The sequence below is a fragment of the Nanorana parkeri genome, unplaced genomic scaffold (genome assembly GCF_000935625.1).
Source record: "Nanorana parkeri isolate BGI_ZX_2015 unplaced genomic scaffold, ASM93562v1 scaffold190, whole genome shotgun sequence".
NCBI classification, from domain to species: domain Eukaryota; kingdom Metazoa; phylum Chordata; class Amphibia; order Anura; family Dicroglossidae; genus Nanorana; species Nanorana parkeri.
Genome location: NW_017306458.1, coordinates 416,988 through 434,443, shown reverse-complemented (window position 1 = coordinate 434,443; position 17,456 = coordinate 416,988). Strand labels below are relative to the sequence as shown.

The window sequence follows — 17,456 nt, the reverse complement described above, 5'->3', positions numbered from 1 at the left end:
CAGATTAAGGGTCAATTTTTTTCTGCTTTAAGTAAATATTCAGGTTTCAGATCAGATATTTAGGGGGAGCATTGAGCAGCAGCTTTAAGACACATGTACATTAAATAAGTATGGTACTGTTTCACATAGGACAAGGTTTTAGGTGGTGAGCTACAAGCAGACCTCCATATTTATAATGCAGTATTACACCCCACAGCAATAAAAGAGCCTAGAATCTTAATGTTTGCATAGTAGCGTGCATTTACCTGTTTCTGAAGCATGAGATGCAGGAGTTGGTTCATCATCTGGAATGCCAAATATGTTGGAGGCCATCATATGTCTTCTAACAGGTTGTTGCTTCTGTGAATCGCCAACACCAAAGGAGAAGCTGGAGCCTCCACCTGGAGGTCGCAGGATCCTAGAGGAAGAACTTAAAGTTTAGGGTGGCTAGCTGTTCTCTGGCAATGGTGGTGGATTGATTAAAGCTATTAATGTCATAAACATTGACTTCACAATTGGATTATACTGGCTTCATCTTGTGATCATTTCAATAGAACATTTGGAACAAAGTCTCCACAGTAATGAAACAAGTACATTATCCTTAAACATCATATATGCTTGAATGTCTGCACACATGATAATATCAGCTAAGAGGTTGTTAACCCGGGTCTATGAATGGGTAACATACATGTAAAAAGAGATACACTACCTCTGATGTGACTGCTTGAGGTGAGCATTTTGAATAGTGGACACCAGTATACTATGGTATTTCCATGTTGATAATCAACGAATGATGAATGATCACATCTGATAGATGCAGTTGATTTGGTCCAGCAGTTTGATGGTTCTGAAATATTAGAGAACTATGGGGTCAGTGTTTTTCCCCATAGTTCTCCTTAGGGTAACGGGAGGACACAAACTAGCGTCCTCCCGTTACCCTAAGCTCAGTATACCGCGAGCTACAGCTCGCGGTATACCGAGACGCCGCAGCGGATCACGTCTTAGATGACGGGATCCGCCCAGCTGCGTGAGTGACAGCTGGCTCTGCCTATCTAGAGGCAGAGCCAGCTGTACCCACCCCTCCCCCGTCCGTTCCGCCAGTCAGCGCTGGCAGATCGGAGCAGGTCGAGGGGAATCCAGCCCCTCCCCTGTCACGGCAGAGAGCTGTGACAGGATCGGGAGGCGAGCGAACCCGGTATATGTTCGCTCACCTCCCGATCTACTGAGCCGACCTGTGACAGTCTCATTGTCACAGGTCGGCTAGAACTATGAGGTGAGTGAAAAGCACTCACCTCAGTTCTCCTTTAATTGATATTACAAGTTCCAGAAACCACATAACACCGTTGGATACTTGAGCCTTGGTAGAAAAAGGTTCAATATCTTATCAGCAGGGGTTCGCTACATGTTGCCAATTACAGGTGTGGATGCTCTTATGGACTCCAAAAACGAGGATGACTGTCTTCATTATAGCTTTCATCAGGAACATATTTAAAGACTGAATTTTTATTTGGGATCAGGTCTACATTAGATATAATTATTGAAGCCATGGTCGGTACAGAAAGGGCTTTGTTTTTTTTAGGAGGTTTTAGATGTGCGTTTCTATACTCAATCGACTAAGGCCAATACATTTTGGAACAATACTTGGTATTTGCTATCCTATGTTGGAATCTCGATCGGGGGATATTTATTCTTTATGATAATTTAGCAAGTTTACTGTAATTTAGATTCCATAAGCTATGGTTGAAGGCAACAAAATTCCAGGACAAACGTGGGGACTTCCATTGCAGACTTATTCTGCATACAGACAAGAACTGCTGACTGAAAAATGGTTTGACACAGAACTCCCATTAAGGTGGAAGTCATCCAAGTTCATTGTATTTGCGCAACTCCAGGACAGCTATAATGTTTCAGCCAAAGACAAGTTGTGTACTGCCATCCAGAATCAACCCACAACCCTCAAGCTAACCACTGGATCTCCTGTGCACCTGCAGAAAATTCTGATTACAAATATTTGGGCTAAATATTAGACACGTTCCATCAGTAAGCCAAGTAAAGGGTTTTACTTGTTTTAAAACCATCGTAACCTGGAAGACCATGAAACACCCTGCTCTCTCCCCCTTCCAGTCACCACTTACCCCTGTCTTTGGGGATCCAGACTGGCCCCAGATGAGAGAATAGCAGTCTACTTTGTCTCCTTGCTGGTGCCACATTTGATTTACTAGATTTTTGGGAGTCGGCTGAATGGCTTTCCTGCCCTGACCTTCAAGGTTAGGGCACACCATATGCAGTGCATTCCGGTCCAATTCTGTCTGGAATGCACTGCATCGCAGCCGGCTGACTTTTTTTGCCGGGCTGGAGGGGACGTGGCACCATTGAAGTGAATGGCACAGTAGCCACGCCCTCCGACCACAACCACTATCTTGATTGTGCCTGCAGTGTGGTGCAGTGCAATGTGCCTTGCGATCCTATGCGGGTGATCGCCTTGTGGCCGGAGGGCGTGGCTACAGTGCAATTCACTTCAATGGCCCACCGTGCCCCCTCCAGCCCGGCAAAAAAGTGAGCCGGACGCAATGCAAGGCGGTGCGTTCTGGCCAGAATCAGACTGGAATGCACTGCTTATGTCACTCATAGATCGTCCCCTGGACGGCATGCCAGCTTCACCATTTTCTTTGTGCTATCCCCGAAGCTCAGAAACTGGATAGGCCTTGTTACGCCTTTGAAAATGTGTGGAGGAATTCCTCCTGCCTGTCACATTATCTCCCCTAATCTATAAAAATGTTATCCTCCGCTTCGGATTCTTGTCCAGTTTAAAAAAATGGGAACGTGACCTAGGCAAGACATTCACCCCGGAACAGCGCACTGATATTTTGTCCTTTGCTCACAAATCTATAGCTAGTAGTGACCAGGAGACAGCATACAAGATTATGGTGAGGTGGTACAGGGTTCCTTGGGTGCTTCATAAAATGAACGCTTCCATCTCATCACCGTGCTGGAGATTACTCAGCTCATGGCACCATCGTGTATATATTTTGGTCCTGCCCAAAGCTCAAGCCGTTCTGGGACTCTGTTCATGTGATTGTTACTCACTTGACCATAGTGGATCTTAAGGACAAGCCGGTAGTGTGCCTCCTTCAGTTGCCTCTCCAGTCCATCAAGTACAAATCTTCTCTCACCATTCATTTGGTCAATGCAACCAGGGCTTGTATACCGCCACTGTGGGAAAGTTCCCAGCCTCCTACGGCCCAGACGTGGATATCAAGAGTTAAAAATTGTATCTACACAATGGAAGATTTTACCTCGTCGGTAAAGAATACGGAGGAGAAATTTAACTCCTCATGGTGTGCCTGGATCCATTTTTGTTTTTCAGACTAATATGCTCACCTTGTAAACAGCTCCCCCTCTATACTGGTTAATTTAGCAGATTTATGATCCCTTGTTAAGAGTCCCTTTGAGATCTCTTGTTTTTCTCTCCATTTGGAGTTCTCTGCTGGGATTCCACTCTGGAGCTGCCTCCTGGGGAGTAGGTTATCTTACATGCTGAGAAATGGTTTTCACACAATTGTATTGTTTTTCAGTTTTAGTGTCCCTTTAATGTGCCCTTTCTATGACTTGGTTGAAATATGTTCTTGTTTTTCTTGCCAATTACCTACTCCTGTATGCTGCATTATCTTTTAATAAAACTTTTAACTTAAAAAAACACTATGGTACCCCAAATTGTCCATAGGGGACACTAAAAGCCTGTACAGATCATCAATTTAGATTAAAACCATGAATATGAAATCTAGAAGTCTTGCTCTCATTCTGGCGCATACAGCAGTATCCAACATGTGTGGCATAATCATTTGCGTTAGTGTGTACGTGGGGACAGGGGACTCTGGGTGTTTAAATGCATTTTGTTTAACTTTTTTTAAAATTTGATTTGATAGCACTTAGTGGTGACAGGTGCTCCGAGCCCTTCAGCCCATTGAAGCTGATCAAGCACACATCATGCATTCATCTGGAAGCGAGCAGCTTTACTGCCACCGGAATTGAATCCAGTTTTAAGGTGCCCATACACCTGCCGATTATCGTACGATAATAGCGGGTGATCCTGCGATTGTACGATAATCGGCAGGTGTATGGGCAGCATGTGACCGCTTCTACTGTAAGGTCGCACGACTTTAGTGTTCCGAGCACGCTGGAAAACCTGCCAAAAATAATACGATTATTGGCGGGTTGGTGGCATGCTCGGAAGACTAATGCCGCATGGGCCAGTGTGCGCAAGAGCACACTGCCTGCTCAGCACTGCAATCATCGGAAGCCCTCCCCTCAGCGGAGAGGGCTTGCAATGATCGCAAGTACGATCTGCCTGTCCAAGATGGGCGGATTGTACGAAATTTGAATCACCTTACAACCATCGCACAACAAAAGTCGTGCGATGGTTGTAAGGTGTATGGCCACCTTAAAGCCGACAGTGACTAAAAGGTGCCCATACACCTTACAATTATTTGAAAAACAAATGCAATAGAATTTACTTGAACAGGCAGACTAGAAACCTTTTGTTGAAACTGATGAAAAAAATGGATTAGTGGAGTTTTCGTACAACAAAACACAACATGCGCAAACGAAAATCTGTTCTGTCGATCTGCGAAAGCCAGTTAGTATTGCTGACGAACGATTATCAGAATTTACATTGGTCTGTGCATGATGGGCTATTTGTGCAGAAACTGAATGAAGGTGCAATGACAGGACAAAGAAAATAGAATTGTAAGGTGTGGCCACCTCTACACAGACTCAAGAGTCCATTTACAGGGGCCCTGCTGCTGCTGCCGCCGACATAGGACACCGGATGGCAGCAAAAGGGTTAAGTTTGTTCACACCATGTGTGTTCTGCATTTTTCTGCACGCCATCACATGTATGGTGAACAGGGCACAAAGTAAACAATTGTTCTGAATGTGAATAACCTGTTCATACCATACATGTGCAGCTCAGACTGAACCGGCCCCGAGGAAGGGTCTTGACCCTGCGCTCACAGACGTGGGTTAAATGATGTTCAAGCCATTCAACCTGGAAGAGGAGCAATGCTGCAAGAATGATCATGAAGGCTGCAGGGAGACCGCACCAGAGACTGGGCGAGTATAGCAACTGGAGCTGCTAGCAGATCATTTACAGGTTTTGACAATCTGGAATTGAGCTGTAAAGGCTCAATAAATTATATAAACAAATATATACAACAATGAAAATTAAAAAAGGGAGCACCAAACAATTACTGATAAGAAACATCTGAGCCATTTTTTCTACCACTAGGAAGTTAAACATTCCTGTCTAGATTTTTCACAGCTCTGCCACAGAGCACAACCCTAGCAGGGGAACCAATTGTCTGCAATTAAGCAACACTTACAGGTCTCCTCCCCACCCCCAACCTTACTGAACAGCGAGCTCATCTGTTACCCATATCTCCGATCAGCATGCTTCTTGCTGTGTAGCACATCCGATTCACTGTGTGTGTCACTCCCCCTCCCCCCAGTCTGAGCTCTGCAAGAGGCTAGTCTAGTACTCGCACTGCTTGCATTTAAAGACCACAATGTAGAGTGCCTTGCTGAATTCCCTGTGGACTAAGTGCATGTAGCACTTGGTCCCGTTCGATCCGGGTGGGGGGGGATGGACAGGACATCTCAATGTATGCAAACAATAGCAGTGGATCTACCAGCACTGACAGATCTGCTATTGTGAGTACAGTAACAATGCCCTGAATAAAGCATCTGATCCAGCCAGCCTGAAGATAAAGTAATGGGAGTGGAAGCAGCACCCGAGGAAACACTTACAGCTGATCTCCAGCAAACACCTGATCCTGCTGCAAAACCAGCAGTCTACGAAGTCACCTAAAGTGCCAATCTCCGCACATGAATAACACCTTTTCCTGCAGCCATCGATGCTCCATTTTACAAGCAGAGATTAGAGTGGCCAATAGCTAAAGTGCTGACTAATGCCAACCTAAGAACACCCATAAAGCGACATTCTGCCTGAGGCGGAGGTACAGATACAAAGTGCTTGGTCCCCCAGGGGTTCAACAAGGTTTACATTGTAGCAATACCATATAGAATACACAAGTGTCTTGTATCTGCCAGCGTTCAGCTTTGAGTTATAAAGGCCCCCATGTAAGATGATGTCCATTTATTGCATGCTATGCACTATAACATCCAAGCAATACTGCAGCCAAGTCTTTAAAGCCTATCCCCACTGGTATAGCATTTACAGTTCACGGTAAAGTGACCCTTTTTCTACACTGCTTGATCCGGTCTGCACCTGCTCTGGTCCGGATCTGCTCCGCGCTTGGTGTGAACAAGGCCTTAAGCTATACTTGTGAAAGCCGTGTAAATACTCACTTTTCCTATTGACTGCACCATTCTGATACCACCTAAATGGATCAATAATGAGAATAGTTGCCAAGTATTCTCATTATTGATTAGTTGGATCCCCTAGCTCTCTCTCCTCCAAGATTTGAGGAGGGCACCGCAAGCAGTGGGTGGGTGCAATAGCCGACCTGCTATTGAAATCTGTAATGGCCAATAGCAGGCTGGCTATTGTACCCACCCGCTACCTTCTGTATTTACATTCAGTTGCCGTCTGCAGAATCTTGCCACTGGCAGCTGCCATTCCCTGGCTGAAGCTATTCAAGCGCCATGTGCTTACAATCGAAAAAAACAAAAAAAAAGTGTAGGAAGCTTAATTTTCTCTTCTGTCCTGACATTGTGCTGCGGGAGGTACGTGCAGTTATGCTGAAGAAAACGTTTTGTAACACTGCATTTTATTTTAAAATTGAGGATGGTATTTTTTAGCCGATTAACAAAATAACAAATTATGAATAGTAAGTTGCAGCCCTAGATACCACTGCTCAAGTCTGCATGAAACAGACATCCAAGAGAATCGATCCCCTTTATCTCATGCAGCTCCCACTGGTTCTACTTTTTCAGCCTCAGTTATTTCACTACATCCCAACCACTGCCTAGAGGAAGAATACAGATAAGGTATTGCTGGTCACATGACCACATCAAAATAGGTCAAAAAGATCTGGAGTAGGGATGCACCGATACTAGTATCGATACCGGTGCCAATACCGAGTAATGACGCGCTGCCCAGCTTCCTGATTGGTCGGGAAGCTGGCCAATTAGGAAGCCGGGCGTCGTGTAATGACGCAGCGCCCGGCATTCTGATTGGCCGGGAAGCTGGCTTCATGTTCCCTCGTCATCTCATGACAAGGGAGCAAGGAGCCAGCCTCCCGGCCAATCAGAAATCAGGGCGTCGGGTCATTAGACGCCGCCCGGCTTCCTGATTGGCCAGACGGCTCTGGCTGGGTACCAGAGGAAGGCCATGTTCTGGCTGGAGAGGCCCTGGGGGTGACAGACTGGACATACCAAGGTAAGAGGGGACAGACTTGTTAATCGGGAAGCTGGGTGGCGAGTCTTTACACACTGCCTGGCTAATCAGGAAGCCAGGTGGCGAGTCATTACACGCCACATGGCTTCCTGAATAGGACTTCCGTTACTCGGTAATTGGTATCGGTGAGTACCGAAAGAAAAAAATTCAGTACTGGGTACCAAAATACCGGTATTGGTGCACCCCTAGTCTGGAGGAAGATTTTTTTTTATTTGCGTTAAGGCCCATCTCAGATGGAGAAAAACCTCTTGCAGTGGATTCTCTCTCCATTTAGCTTTTTTTTAATAAAAAAAATAAAAATCCAGCACTTTGACGTGGTCAAGTGATTGCCAATGCTTTTATCTGAATGCTTCCTCTTCAGGTGGTGGGTGGGCTTTAGTAAGGTACATTTGGGGAAGAGGTTCAAAACTAGCTCGAAGCCAGACAACGCCAGCATGGTGCGGTCACCGCTCACAGGGATAAGGCAGCACAGATCTGAGGAGCCCACTGCAAGGCAATTTTTATCTTGTGGCCAGAATCAGGCATTAAATTAAAAGATCTTAGGCTGACCATACACCAATAGATTTTTTGGGGGGAGGGGGGAATCTAAGAAATGCCTCCACCCACGCTATATACAGCATGAATGGATAAATCTTCCACTGCCAGCTGATGCATTCAGCAGCTGAATACTTGGACAGCGCCTGCACCTGCTTGGAAGCAAGCTCTGTGTTAGGTCAGAAAGTCAACTGTCAAGCAGATGGGTGCAGCCAGCCTCATCCATGGCTCCAATGCCTGCTGGTTCCTGATACACGCAAGATTTACTGCAAAGGGCTACTCTGAGGTTTAGGTTGCCTTCTAGTTTAATTTGCTCTTATAATTTAAAATATTATCTTATTCAGCTTTAGTTTTGATCCAGCAGCCCCTCTATAACAGGTGTGAGCCATTTCTTCCAGTCATACTACCCAAAAATGCTGATCTAACAGGAAACAGATGTAGCCATGCTGCTCATCATACAGGCTAGCCCACTTCCTTTGTTATAGAAGGACGGCAGATGAGGAGCCTCACCCAACACAAGTAGGGCACAGACAGTGACTACGCAGTACCATCCCTGGGGAGAAGATCGTGTGCAGACAGGGCAGGAGGAAACAGGATGACAAAGGCTGAGCCTGTAGTAACAGAAATCACATCCATCCATTGAGGCGTATGGGTAGGGCACAGGCAGCACTGCAGCATCGCAGCATGAACTGACGGAGATAGAAAGGAAAAGCGGATCTCACAAAATAATGTCCCATTACAGCACGCACCCATCCATCCAGCACGGATCGCCCCTCACACAGCCTAGGATTCACACTCACCCATTAACCTGCCAGACCATCACTACATCACACCTCTCCCATCACTATAACCCCACTAATGGGCAGAGAATAAAGCAGAGACGGCCTCTCCAATAACAAAGGGCAGCCCCGCACTCTCAGGCTAACATGTCTCACCTGGAGCTACTGCGGCCTTCGGGGTCCAGGCCCTTGAACGTAGATGTCGTTGTCATGGCTTCTTTTGGCAGCAACTATTATCCAGCTACGACAGCTGCGGGAATATATATACTGAGGCACGCCCCTGGTGCGCAGCGATTCGTCACTTCGAACCGTTACGCTGTCTGTCATTGGAGGGAGCCTGTGGCCGAGAGCCGTGGTTGGTCGTTCGTCCTGCCTCTCTGTAATCTCTCACCTGATGCTCTCGCATGTGGCGTTACGGAATGTCCCGCCTACTGGGATAAAACAGCCAATGGAAAGGGAAGGCCCGGGGAAGCCGGTGTCCTTTCTGTGCGTTCATTGGCTTTGCAGCTTGTCAATGTGAGTTTCTCTTTGTGGCAGACTACTGCTGCTGCTCTGAGCTGTGTGAGGTCATGGCTGGGAGAGTCATGCTGCAGGAAGAATGGAGGCAGAAAATTGGGATGCTTGGGTGGGGTGTGTGTGAAGGAATAGCATCTGACATCATGGCACTTACCATTGCAATGTTTGCCACAACGGACTTTCCAGTTAGACAATGATGTTTAGAATCCAGTGGTTGTTCTAACGTTCTAAACATGCGTACACTGGGTCAATCAAAGAAAAAAAAAATTGAGATGCTTGGGTGGGGTGTGTGTGTGAAGGAATAGCATCTCACATCATGGCACTAACCATTGCAATGTTTGCCACAACGGACTTTACAGTTAGACAATGATGTTTAGAATCCAGTGGCCGTTGTAACGTTCTAAACATGCATACACTGGGTCAATAAAATAAAAAATTATATGTGTATGTATATATATATATATATATATACGTATACGTATACAGTGTTTTAGTGGAACCAAAGGAAAAAAATTGCAGGCAGGCTTTTTATTATAGAACAGACCTGCTATGTTTGCTCTGCAATAAAATAAACTTTGCACTATTCTTCAGATAAGCGGTAGGCAAACTTTGACCCTCAAGCTGTTGTGGAACTACAAATCCCAAGAGGCACCGCAAGATTCTCAGCCACAGGCATGACTCCCAGGGACGGATGAATCATGGGATTTGTAGTTTCACCGCAGTTGGAGGGCTGGAGTTTGCCTACCTCTGCTTTAGATTATACACTGAGTTGCGCATGTGCACTCGACACGCCACAATGGCGGGATGAATGAGCTAGTCACAAGTGTTGGAGTTATGTTTTTATCCTGCCAGCCAATCAAGGCGACCGAAGACCCAGTATCCAAAAGAAGCCGGGGAGAAGATGTCAGCGCTGGTGAAGAAGCTGGCTGACATCACTGGAGCTGAGGTACCTGTGGACTTTGATGGAAACTCAGTACATAACCATCCTGAGCAATGTTTTTACATGCTGAGACCCTGTCACCACCCCATGAACATATAGTGAAAGCCCAACACTGGGAATTACATATTAATTACCCTTGAAGTGGGCATTCGCCCCGCACTGCAAGGGTTAAACACTCGTTAAGTCTTGGAGTGCAGGAGAAAGGGGTAATAAATTCTTGCTCGCTCTGGAAAGCACCCTCTATCAGCGTGACCAGCCGCTTCTTTAAGACGCTCCGGCTGGCACCCACACACTGACATCATAAGGTACAATGCAGGGCCAATAACCTGCATTGAAGACTGCAAGTGCCCGCCCACAACCCAGAGCGTCAGGGAGAGGAGGAGAGCGCCGGGGCTTGCTAGAGCGAGGTATGAGGTGAGTAGAAGGCTTCATTCAGACGGGCGGCAGGCTGCACTGTCCCTTTGAAATGCAAACCAACATGGAGCAGAGTAAAGTGGTCAGGAGGCGGCAATACCTCAACCATACACTCTAGCGTCATGCGCAGAATTTTTTTTTGTGAGAATATAGAGGATAGGCAGCCAGGGAGAGAGTAAGGAGACCAGCTATAGAGGACTACAAATCACAGCAATACATTATACAGCAAAACAAAATAATATGAAGCTACATATTCTGTATTGTTCCGGGGTGGCTCCCTGATGTCTCAGGTGGCCTGTGCAGACTCTTACCAGGGCTGTGCAGGCTCTCCGGTGGGCTGTGCGGACTCCTAGGTGGCTGTGTGGGGTCTCAGGTGGTCTAAGCAGGATCTCAGGTGGCTAAGTGGACTCTCAGGTAGGCTAATTGTGCTCTCAGGTGTTTATGTGGGGTCTCAGGTGGGCTATGTGCACTTTCAGGTGACTGTGTGGGGTCTCAGGTGGGCTATGCAGGGTTTCAGCTGGCTATGTGGGGTCTCGGATGGGCTATGCAGGTTTTCAGCTGGCTATGTGGGGTCTCGGGTGGGCTATGCAGGCTTTGCTTTGCTGTGCGGTGTCCCTCCCGGAGACCGGAAGCAAGCAGCGTGACAGAGGAGGAGATGTGCGGGCCGGCCCAAACCTGCTGGGGACCTCTGCAGCCACACATCTGTCAAAAAATGTAAAGTGCTGGTATTGGCACTTAGCGTCTTGTGTCCAGTTGTCAGCTGACCCTACACCCGGACACAAGACTCAGAAACTGGCCCTCCGGGTGAATCCTGGACAGGTGGCAACCCTACACCATACATGTTACAATCTTTGTACAATTAACTTTAGATTTCCCTACACTATGTAATATAAGGACCTACCTAACCTTTCCAGTCAGACAGGCCCTTGCACTACATAGCTGTTGCTAGATCTAAAGGAGATTGTCCAATCAGATTGTAACGTGTGGTGAGCTTAAGTCGGGGGGAACAAGTGAAGCCAGTTTCCTAGCCAATAAGAAAGGCAAGAGGCATATCATGACGTGCCATCCAGCTTCCTGATTGGCTAGTGGATTCTGTCTGCGTCCGAGCAGGGACACCCGCACCCGTATGGACGTGCAGTTTGGGTGAGCGTAGAGCGGCATACAGCCGCGTACTCCCATAGAGAAGAACAGGCTGCTTCGTGTAATCACACGCATCACCTGTCCTTCCCGGGAGCTGCCCTATACGACCGTGCATGTAGCACGGATCTGTACGGGCCGGCTGTTACCCGTGCGAATGAGTGGTAGGATAATACTAATGTTTAGTGTATATTTTATTATTTATCTTTGCACTTATTTCTTCCTCAGAAATGCTCTCCTGTCATTGACTGAATCATGCAGCAAGGTCTGCCCAGAGTGTTGCTTGCAGTGTGAAGCTTCTGCAGTGCCAAATCCTAAATCTCATTTCGGGAGGAACACAGCTGTCTCCTGCATTATGATTTGAACCAGTCTGGTCACAGCGTTCCCCCTGATCCTTTGCATGGACTTTCCCTTCCATAAAGAAGTTCCAGCATTGTACAATTTCAGATTAGGACAAAATTACTCTTCACTGTTTGACTCAAAGTCCATTCAGGTCTGCTTAGCCATACCTGCACTGCAGCAAAACCAAACCCCTTCTCTCCAATCACCAGTGCTATTACCACTACCAGTCTTTATTGTTTTGGTTTCTTTCATTAAAGATGTTTTTCAAGGGGAATGTATCACAAGAGAGTGCTGCATTTTACTAGAACATTCTGCTCGAGAGGTTTTTCTTACAACTTGCAAGAGAGTGCTGTGTAACACCAGAGAGAGCTGAATGTTACAGAAGAGAGATCCATGTCATCAGGGAGAGTTATGTGCCACAAGCGAGCACTGTATATCACCACCGTGAGCTGCATGTTACAGAAGAGTGCTCCGTGTCACCAAACCGGACTACATGCTACAAGCGAGCACTGTATATCACCACCGTGAGCTGTATGTTACAGAAGAGTGCTCCATGTCACCAAACTGGACTACATGCTACAAACGAGTACTGTATATCACCACCGAGAGCTGAATGTTACAGAAGAGTGCTCCATGTCACCAAACTGGACTACATGCTACAAACGAGCACTGTATATCACCACCGAGAGCTGTATGTTACAGAAGAGTGCTCCATGTCACCAAACTGGACTACATGCTACAAACGAGTACTGTATATCACCACCGAGAGCTGTATGTTACAGAAGAGTGCTCCGTGTTACCAAACCGGACTACATGCTACAAGCAAGCACTGTATATCACCACCGTGAGCTGTATGTTACAGAATAGTGATCCATGTTACCAAACCGGACTACATGCTACAAGCAAGCACTGTATATTACCACCGTGAGCTGTATGTTACAGAAGAGTGCTCCGCGTCACCAAACCGGACTACATGCTACAAGCGAGCACTGTATATCACCACCGTGAGCTGTATGTTACAGAAGAGTGCTCCATTTCACCAAACTGGACTACATGCTACAAACGAACACTGTATATCACCACCGTGAGCTGTATGTTACAGAAGAGTGCTCCATGTCACCAAACTGGACTGCATGCTACAAACGAGCACTGTATATCACCACCGTGAGCTGTGTGTTACGGAAGAGTGCTCCATGTCACCAAACCGGGCTACATGCTACAAGCGAGCACTGTATATCACCACCGAGAGCTGTATGTTACAGAAGAGTGCTGCGTGTTACCAAACCGGACTACATGCTACAAGCAAGCACTGTATATCACCACTGGGAGCTGTATGTTACAGAAGAGTGCTCCATGTCACCAAACCGGACTACATGCTACAAGCGAGCACTATATATAACCACCGTGAGCTGTATGTTACAGAAGAGTGCTTCATGTCACCAAACCGGACTACATGCTACAAGCAAGCACTGTATATCACCACGGTGAGCTGTATGTTACAGAAGAGTGCTCTGTGTTACCAAACCGGACTACATGCTACAAGCGAGCACTGTATATCACCACCGTGAGCTGTATGTTACAGAAGAGTGCTCTGTGTTACCAAACCGGACTACATGCTACAAGCAAGCACTGTATATCACCCACCGTGAGCTGTATGTTACAGAAGAGTGCTCTGTGTTACCAAACCGGACTACATGCTACAAGCAAGCACTGTATATCACCCACCGTGAGCTGTATGTTACAGAAGAGTGCTCTGTGTTACCAAACCGGACTACATGCTACAAGCAAGCACTGTATATCACCCACCGTGAGCTGTATGTTACAGAAGAGTGCTCTGTGTTACCAAACCGGACTACATGCTACAAGCAAGCACTGTATATCACCCACCGTGAGCTGTATGTTACAGAAGAGTGCTCTGTGTTACCAAACCGGACTACATGCTACAAGCAAGCACTGTATATCACCCACCGTGAGCTGTATGTTACAGAAGAGTGCTCTGTGTTACCAAACCGGACTACATGCTACAAGCAAGCACTGTATATCACCCACCGTGAGCTGTATGTTACAGAAGAGTGCTCTGTGTTACCAAACCGGACTACATGCTACAAGCAAGCACTGTATATCACCCACCGTGAGCTGTATGTTACAGAAGAGTGCTCTGTGTTACCAAACCGGACTACATGCTACAAGCAAGCACTGTATATCACCCACCGTGAGCTGTATGTTACAGAAGAGTGCTCTGTGTTACCAAACCGGACTACATGCTACAAGCAAGCACTGTATATCACCCACCGTGAGCTGTATGTTACAGAAGAGTGCTCTGTGTTACCAAACCGGACTACATGCTACAAGCAAGCACTGTATATCACCCACCGTGAGCTGTATGTTACAGAAGAGTGCTCTGTGTTACCAAACCGGACTACATGCTACAAGCAAGCACTGTATATCACCCACCGTGAGCTGTATGTTACAGAAGAGTGCTCTGTGTTACCAAACCGGACTACATGCTACAAGCAAGCACTGTATATCACCCACCGTGAGCTGTATGTTACAGAAGAGTGCTCTGTGTTACCAAACCGGACTACATGCTACAAGCAAGCACTGTATATCACCCACCGTGAGCTGTATGTTACAGAAGAGTGCTCTGTGTTACCAAACCGGACTACATGCTACAAGCAAGCACTGTATATCACCCACCGTGAGCTGTATGTTACAGAAGAGTGCTCCATGTCACCAAACCGGACTGCATGCTACAAGCAAGCACTGTATATCACCACCGAGACCTGTATCTTACAGAAGAGTGCTATATGTCATCAGAGAGAGCTACGTGCTACAAGCAAGCACTGTATATCACCACCCATAGCTGTATGTTACAGAAGAGTGTTCCTTATCAACAGAGAGAGCAAAATCCTACGAGTGCGTTACATTTTAAAGCTATGGCCTTAGCTTCTCTAGTCTAACATAAAGCCAATGTTTGTCTCTCAGTGCACTTTCAGCCACATTTTATATGACAACAAGCGCATTGCAAATAGTAAAAAAAAGACTCCGTACCCTTACACCACCTCAATGCACATGAGCAAACCTGAACATGATGTGAAGAATAATGGTGTTGCTCACACCTATCATGTGTAAATCCTCTTAGCATGTTTCTGTTTGGCATACAGGTAAGCTGCTGCTGCTGTTAAGTTGATCCTCTTAAAAGTATATTTAGAATCTAACTAATTAAACGTCGCTGCAGGACAAAATAACAGGTTTCATTGAACTTCAGCAACAGGATCAGCTCTGATTCACACTAACTCTTTTCACTACTGGCACCTGAAGTGAAGGTAAGGTGAGTATAAGGTGCTGGTCGGATTACTGTTACTCTGTCTGGAAAAAAATCCAAATAAAGCTGCCCTGTAGGGGAAGAGCTCTTATACTCCTCTTCGGCGGCCTCTGTCTCCCACCTTCCCTTCAATGTTCCAGTGCTGCAGCCGCTATGAGTCTTTTTGGCATTTGACACTTCAAGGAGGGTCAGATGTCTGTGTCCCATGCCACACACTGTGGTTCCATGCTCTAACTAGACATGTAAGCTGCCAAAAAATTTGGTTCGATTCAGATAGTTCCTTATTTCGGGATTCGGATCCGAAATTCAGTTTGGTTTGGGTTTCAGATTCGTCTGAAATCCAAATTTATGTTAGTTTCGGACGAGTTTACGAATATTAGTTGCGAATACCACAGAAAACCATATACAGATATTAATACTAAAGCTGAAGCTCCAAGACCCGAATGGCATTCGGGAGTCCGAATTTCCGAATACCATTTGGGAGCTCCAGAAAGCAATACGGGTCTGGAAGCTATATTAAAGCTGAGGCTTCCAGACCCGTATGGCATTCGTGAGCTCTCGAAATTCCTACTCCATTCGTGTCTTGGAGAATCACTTTTATCATATATAATGTAGTATGTAGAATCATATATAATGTAGTATTCTTCAATAAGAAGGAATATTCGTAGTAGCAACATTGTGACCCATATACAGGTGAAACTCGAATAATTAGAATATCGTACAAAATTCATTTATTTCACTAATGCAACTTAAAAGGTGAAACTAATATATGAGATAGACTCATTACATGCAAAGCAAGATAGTTCAAGCAGTGATTTGTCATAATTGTGATGATTATGGCTTACAGCTCATGAAAACCCCAAGAACCCCAAATCCACAACTTCAAAAAAGTAGATTATTACATGCAATCAATAAAACAAGGATTGTACATAGAACAATATCAGACCTCTGAAAAGTACAAGCATGCATATGTACTCAGTACTTGGTTTGGGCCCCTTTTGCAGCACTTACTGCAATTACTTTTGCACGATATTCTAATTATTCGAGTTTCACCTGTATACTGTACATAAAACTAGACCTGAATGGCAGTATATCCTAATTAGATTAAAGTGACTCTTCAACCTGGCAATTTGATTAATATATCTGTACTTTAAAACATTGTATTACTTTCCTGTCCAGTATCCATTAATATTCAGTAAACTGTCAGTTTATTTCTATTACCTTTCTGAGCTACAAATTTCTGTGTACAGTACATTTTGATATATGTGTATGGGACCTCCTGCCTTTTCTAAGTCTTGCTTTCCAACTGATGATGCTCTCACTGCTTACTCTCCTGCAGTCAACTGTTGGTGTACCCAAGGCTGCAAAAAGGGTCCTGCACAAGCGACGAGCTACAGGTGACATTGAGCTGTAGAATAGAACAGCTCCATTGAAAATCATTGGACGAGTTCTCGCGATATCGCGTGGCAATATGCCCGATTTTCGAGCGGAAATCCACTCAGTGTGAATGGGGCCTAAAACCTTCCAAGCCCTTATCTTTGTGTACTTATCTGATCCTGACTTGTTGAGCTCCCCAGATCTGACTAATTTCCTGACCATGACTTTATCTGCTCTTTCATACTGCACTGCTGATCTAACTTTGACCTTCAGCTTGTCTTAGTCCATGTTTTGTCTCTTCCCTCTTGTAATGTTTTTGGTAATGTTCTATTGACTTTGACCTCTTTGATTACTCTTTATTTTTTAGCTCACCTTCACTGGGAAACTGCCACCTTGCCTAGACCGTATAATCCAGTGCTAACATTCCTGGTGGTACCAAAGCACAAGACCACAGATGAAATGTGCTGCAGCAGCGGTCATCTGGTCTTAACAAGGGCCAGATCCTTCCAGAAGCTTTATAATTAGTATAGAGTATAGAAAGCCATTTTGGAATCTATTCTAGTCAGGCTGGACAAAAATATATATAAAACATTTAGATTTAAAAATTAAAACTACATAAAACACAGACAACAAATGCCACATTCCTTTTGGTCCATTCACTTGTTAACCTCCAGAAAAAAATGGTTTGTGGTGGAC

The 17,456-nt window shown here is 45.6% G+C and overlaps 1 protein-coding gene across 1 annotated transcript in view; it reads right to left on the bottom strand.

The window, feature by feature from the left end:
* HN1 (hematological and neurological expressed 1) overlaps window positions 1–9,100 on the bottom strand; it is a 13,123-nt gene extending 4,023 nt beyond the window's left edge. The window contains exons 1-2 of the mRNA XM_018555276.1: window positions 8,866–9,100; window positions 246–397 (exon numbers count right to left, since the gene is read on the bottom strand). Of these exons, the coding sequence (XP_018410778.1) occupies window positions 246–397; window positions 8,866–8,921 (208 nt within the window). The 5' untranslated portion in view covers window positions 8,922–9,100. The remainder of the gene's footprint in view (window positions 1–245; window positions 398–8,865) is intronic.
* Between the last annotated feature and the right edge of the window lie 8,356 nt (window positions 9,101–17,456).